The following is a 6,360-nucleotide window of genomic DNA, read 5'->3' on the forward strand; positions in this document are numbered from 1 at the left end:
ACAGGCCACACGTCATCGAGGTTAGAATGCACACGGAGACATCACAGGCCACACGTCATTGAGATTAGAACGCACGTGGAGACGTTAGGACCTGGTACTGCATGGCACTCCAGAGAAGGCAGGTAGGACGCCCATGTTAGCAGAACGACAGACGACAGACTTCAGAAGGAGCAGTCCTTATGATCGCTTATGTTCTGATTGGATCCGATTTGAGTTACTGAAAGCTTGTGTTTGGATGGAGACTGCTGCCGACCATTGTCTACTTGACCCCATTCTAGCCTCTTTGTGGGTTTTTCTCTGGAGTCAGCCACCGTTCAGTTACCATTTCATGTCCACAAGAATGAAATCAGGTTGCCATTGCTCCTTGCTCACAGATGCCTGTTTTTAAATAAATGATGATTTATCTGATGCTTGTTGACCATATTCTCTGAGAGTGCTGGCATCAAACATGTTCTCTTTGAGACTCCAACCTTTTTTTTTTTCTGTTTTCATTTGCTAGAATGCTCCTGTAGATGTTGGCTTCATGGTTTCTAAGCTGCTTTTGACAATACAGTTATGTCCAAAAACAGAATTTCAGCCGAGCGAGAAGTTTGGGGAGGATCTGAGTGACAACGCGTGGGAATGCATCTTCGCCATCGATCTACTCTGCTGCCACCAGAGGTGGATTTGGACCCACGACAACATCATAAGGTACAGAGTGCGTGCCATGACATGGTGCAGCGCTGAAACGCCTACAAAGGGCAGCCTCCCAGTTGGGCTCCGAACACTACCCTGTCGTCCGATGTGGTCTATGATTTACTCATCATCTCTCCCCGCTGACACCCACATGGCAGAGACTTTGCTCAGGTCACTGCCAGATCCCTAGCACCCGGGATGGCTCCCCACAGGTGGGGGCTCCTCGGTACGGGCTGCGGGAGCCTAGTGGCCATCGTTCCACCGTAAGGTCCCTTAGGTGCCCAGCTTAGCAGCCCTTCTCACCTGGGGTCCTGGGAGGAATGGAGCCCAGTGTCCTCGAGCCCCCTGTGTATCAGTGGGTGCCATGTGTCGGCATTCCCACCTCAGTCAGGGGTCTCAGCTCACTTTTCCATAGCTCTCAGTGTTCTGCTGAAACCCTGGCTGAGAGAGGCGGGTTAAGGATGGCCGTCAGTGATGTTAAGTGCTGTCCACTGATTTCCGACCCATAGCAACTCTGTGTAGAGTTCATGAGCAACTAGTGAGTTTGAACCGGCAGCCTTACCGTGCTTATCCTTGGCGCCACATGAGGACTCCAGTAAGGCAGCTCCGACTCACAGCTACCCCGTGAGGGGTTCCCAAGGGGCTTGGTGGGTTTGAACTGCCCATGTTGTGGTTAGCAGTCCAGTGCTTATCCTACAGCACCACTCCAGGTAAAAGAGTTGCTAAGGAGCCGCTAGTCCGTCTCCTGAAGGCCTAGTCACATAATGGTCCCAGGATGTGGGGAGCAGATGGTCTCCTGTTCCCTCAGCACAGGGAAGACTGCACGCTCAGTGTCAGCTGGTGCGGGGTGACGTCAGTAACTGAGACGAAGCTGTGCGTAGAAGTGCTCTGGATGGATGTGTGTGTGTGGATGTGGTCCGCATCCCACATGTGTTACCAGGACAGGTCAGGGACAGCAGTGTGGTGCTGTGTGGGTCCAGCTGCCTCTTCCAGCCTAGGATGTGGGGCGTGAGTGGGCGGAGGCCCTTGAGCCGCCTTCCCGAGCTCAGTCCCGGTCCCGGCATCAGTGAGTAACATGGCAGAAGCTGGCCTGCCCAGCAGCCCTTGAGCTCAGAGAGAAGGGGCTGTGTCCACAGTTCACTGTTCTAATAGTTCATCCGGAGCACTGTTAAGAAGTACATACGTGTGTTTTGTGCTTGTCCTCTCATTGTGTAGCAAGGAGCTGTGGCCTGTCATGGACAAATGGATCAAGTACAGGAAAGGACACCCGAACGTCACACACACCCCGGATATCATCGTAGCCTCAGTCCTGAGGCTCATCGGTGAGTTGGTGCACTGAAATGTTGCTTGTGTTCCTGACCATTTGGTGGTGAGGACATACGCAGACAATCATAAAAACTTGATTTTGAATCCTTCATGTAATGACTGATTAGTAAGATGTTTCGAATAGACACCTCTACTCCTCATTTTGTTCTCCTTTCTCACAGTCTTTATGAGTATTTTATCCAAAAGGGAGACAAAGGTGGGCTTGAGTGGGAGGACTGAGGGGCCACTGCTGGTGGTTTCTGAGACGAACACCCTAGTGGGATTGGACATGCAGACCCTGCTCTTGCCCCCGGGGGCACACTGCTTCCAAGCCCATCCTCTGGTCAGACCTTTGGGCCAGTTCTTAGGCTGATGCATAGTGAAGCGGCTAGGATACAGACCAAATGCACATACTGCCTGCATTTGTCACATAGAAGACTTGTCTTTAACCTTAATCTAACCCAAACTTGTAAAAACTGAATTTAAAAAAAAAGAAATCAGACCCCTTGCCATTGAGGTGATGCCGACTCTGAATAGAATTTCTGAGCCTGTGGAGCTTTATGGGAGCACACACCCTCGTCTTCCTCCCTTGGAGCAGCTCTGGGTTTGAACCGTCGACTTTGTGGATAGCAGTCTGGTGTTGCCCCGACAGATCCACCGGGGTCCCTTGTGAAAAGGGATCCTGGGGCAAAGACAAGCTTCCTGCCCAGGTGATTCCGTGTTGCTGAACCTGGAGCTGGGCTGTCATGACGTCTGTCCACAGAGGAGGCGGTCAGCGAGTCCACAGCTGTCTCCCCCAGGACAGGGATGAGGGCCCCACACCTGGGAGGTGCCGCTCTGTACTATAGCAGTTGCTGCCAGACGGGCATTAGGGGAGGCCTTGGTGGGCAGCAGAGCTGCTGACCCAGTCAGTCGCCTCACATTGGCCCACTGTGAGATGCCACCACACGGCTCAGCGGGCAGTGCCACATGCCCACCATGCCTACCTGGACAGGCAATGGAAGGGGCATGGAATGGTCCTCCAACTTTCTGAAGCCTCCCTGTAGTCTGCACATGTCACCCGGACTGATGGAGGAGGGTTCTGCTGAAAGATTCCTCCTCCACGGAAACCCTTCCCTGAGAAACCAGCATCCCTCTACCATCAGCTCACAGCAGCCCCCATGCCCACTGCCACTGAGCCAGTTCCTGCTCAGAGACCCTGGACAGGGTTTGTTATGGGAGCGCAAAGCCTCGTCTTTCCCCCACGGAGGGGCTGCTGGGTTTGAACTGCCGACCTTGCACTTACCAGTCCAGTGCCTAACCTACTGCATCATCAGAGCTCATTTGGTTTGATTGACTATCTCACGTCAAGGAAAACCCATTTAAAGCCATGTGAAAAGTTAATCGGCATTTGACAAAACGGCCTACATTTGTTGGTAATTTCTCCTAGGTCGTCTAGGCCAGTTGGGTCTGAAGGAAGGGTTTCCATCTGCCGTGAAGAACATCAGCTCTGTGATCGGGATGTTCATCCAGCATGCTCAGGATGAAGGTGAGAGCTTCCTTCAAACGTCAAACCATGTGGCTTCCGGCCAAGGCCTCTTTCCTCCTCACGAAGCACTCTGCTGCTCCGCCTGCTTCTCCGGCTACAAGTTAGGGACGCCACAAGCCCCCCGCTGTCCCACCAGTCCCTGAGGACACTTGGCTCTGGCTCCTCCCCTTGTGTGCCTGGAGGCATTCCCCTGGGTAACCCAAGCTCCTGCACTGATTCACCCGGGGCCTGGGCAGCCCACTGCTTTGTCTCCTGCTCTGTGGTTCTTGGTTCAGCTGCTCTTGTTCCTCCGCACATCCTCCAGTGTTACAGCGTACTGTGTCTGGGTCACTTCACTTTTGCAAAAGTCCTGCATTCAGGCCTGTGTCCACTGACTGGGAAACGATACAGTGAGCAGCGTGCAGGCAGGGAGAGTCGGCAGGGACTGATCCCCAGGCTCCTCCCGGGACCTCCTCAACGCCTCAGGGTGTCCAGACGCTGGAGCTGTTTTAGTCTTAGGTGTTTCTCCTGTGGCTGGGCAGCCTACTTTGCCCCCAGATGTTTACCCGTGTGAATTCTTTGCTTTATGCCATTTTGGCTTCTAAAAGGTTTCCAAGGAAGGCGCCACCTTCGGATATTGGATGTGAACACTCTTAGCTGCTAACTAATAGGTTGGTGGTCCATGTTCACCCAGATGTGCTTCGGAAGAAAGGTGTGGTGATTTGGTTCCACAAAATCAGGCACTGAAAACCCTGTGGAGCACAGTTCTGCTCAGACACGCATGGGATTCTCATGGGTAGGAGACTTGGTGGTGCCTGGGAGGACTCAGAAAGGAGCTGGTAAGCACCACACCAGCTGGGTTCCCCTAGTCTGCTGCCCAGACCGGCTCTTTCAGCAGTGCCTCAGCATGGGCATTGAAGAGACATCTGGGCCATACCATTCACGATACGTTCTCATCAAGCCCCTTCTTGTTCAACAGACTCCAGGAAACTGTTCGAATAAACCCTGTAAGCCCGCCCAGAACACTAATGTTGTGGCATCTCAGATGTGTCAAGGGGCCCTCCCAGAATTGCTGTGGGGTTTGGTGCTAGTTCCGAGAGAAGGGCACTCTGAGCCAGACCCTCAGACTGGAGGGACCCAGGATTGGTTGGTTGATTTTTGTAAATGAGTCTTAGGTGGCTGTTGGAATATACTTTTTGGTTGGTTGGCTGGTTTCGTCTTCAGGTGAATTCCGTTGTGCGTGCTCTTTTACTTGATTGTCAGATTAAGACTCATTTGCAAACTCTTTCCAGATATCCCTTGGGGCATCCAGCTGGCGGCCGCCTATGCGCTCTGTGACTTGAGCCCCAGCAACCCCGAAGAGACATCCAGGATCCTGGAAGGCTGGCGGAAGGCAGCGCCGCAGAGTGTCCCGGCTGCTGTCATCAGCTACCTGGAAGAGGCGGGCGCCCTGTGCACACAGGAGCAAGGTTAGGCCGGGGCCTCCGTCCAGACAAGTGCCTTCATGTCAGCTGGACGCGCACACACCAGTGACCTCTCAGAATCCCAGGAGATGGGGAGAAGAGCCACCTCCCGCCCACCGGCTCTTCCCTCAGCTTGGGTGACTGTGCCCATGGCGAACGGCAGAAACTTGAACTTGGCCCTTTTTTGCTGCAGAAAGTGTCCTTTTAGTGGCTTTTTAAAATCGAGCGCCCTTTTCTAATGAATTTAGTCAAACGAAACTGTGATTTGGTTTCCAAACAGCTTTAGGCCCCTGCTCTGCCATGACTGACTGGAAACGTGGAACCTGCTAGAAAAGAGCGAGGCAGACTTCTCCCACCTACACCAGCACTGCGCCTCCGCCTCCCTCCCTGGGGCTGGGCCGCTGGCCTGTGGGTGAGCAGTTCTGAGACCTGTGCGTCTCTGCGGTGTACATACAGGACAACACTATAATGTGCCTCACATTGGATGGTGTTCCACTTTCGGAATTTTAGAATGTGTACATAGGAAATGGGTTAATAACTTACCGTGGTCCTGTTTTGTCTTATATTCATCATTTCTTAAATCTCTTGTTTTTTATAATAAAAGATAAAAGCAAACTCCATCTGTGTGGCATGGCCTCAGCGGTGTTGGTGCAGAACAGACGCGGTGCGGGGACCCTGCCTGACCAGCTTTGTGAGCGCTGCCGTCGGTCCTCCCGGTGGGACTTTGTTTACCTAAAGAGAGGATGCACTTTCAAAATGACACTTGCCAACTGTTTTGTGACTCCCTGATCATGTTGTTGTTGTTAAACACCATTGAGTCGATACTGACTCAGAGGACTTTGTGTAGGGTTTCCAATGCTGTTAAATCTTTGTGGAAGCAGAAAGCCTCATCTTCCCCTGGAGTAGTGGCTGGCAGGCTCGAACCGCTAACCTTGTGGTTCACAGTCCAGTGCTTGTCTGAAGGAGCCATCGTGCTCCCTATGAGTAACTAACTAGTGAGCATAGTTCATAACTGTGGAAAGCGCTCTGTGCCACCCTTGGGAAGCTGCTTGGTACATCTGTACACCCACAGACATGACTGAACAGACCCACTGGGTCAGGGTTCAAAACCTGATGACGGGCGTGCCGAAGAGATGTTCGGCCTGTAGCACCAGGGGCTCTGAGGAGGACAGGCGGGGACGAGGACGTGCAGCACACTGGCCCGGTCCCTAGTGCAACAGCCACGCTGGCCACTGGTCACTGAGGACACTTTGGAGCTGAGTGAACCCAGAGAGGCGAGTCTGAGCACAGCTGCCATGTGAGGCATCCCACGAGGGAACGGAGGGGAGCAGGGCTGGGCAGTGAGGATGTGCAGGTCTGGTGGGCACGCTCTACTTTCCTGAACGGGGGTTGGGAAGAAGGGAAGAATCC

At 53.2% G+C, this 6,360-nt stretch overlaps 1 protein-coding gene across 1 annotated transcript in view; it reads left to right on the top strand.

Annotated features, from left to right (window-relative positions):
* The window catches only part of KIAA0947 (KIAA0947 ortholog), a 51,303-nt gene extending 46,342 nt beyond the window's left edge, over positions 1-4,961 (top strand). Inside the window, exons 17-20 of the mRNA XM_006874966.1 lie at positions 500-690; positions 1,891-1,997; positions 3,410-3,508; positions 4,780-4,961. Of these exons, the coding sequence (XP_006875028.1) occupies positions 500-690; positions 1,891-1,997; positions 3,410-3,508; positions 4,780-4,961 (579 nt within the window). The remainder of the gene's footprint in view (positions 1-499; positions 691-1,890; positions 1,998-3,409; positions 3,509-4,779) is intronic.
* The last annotated feature ends 1,399 nt before the right edge of the window (positions 4,962-6,360 follow it).

This window comes from Chrysochloris asiatica, unplaced genomic scaffold (genome assembly GCF_000296735.1).
Source record: "Chrysochloris asiatica unplaced genomic scaffold, ChrAsi1.0 scaffold00307, whole genome shotgun sequence".
Lineage (NCBI taxonomy): Eukaryota > Metazoa > Chordata > Mammalia > Afrosoricida > Chrysochloridae > Chrysochloris > Chrysochloris asiatica.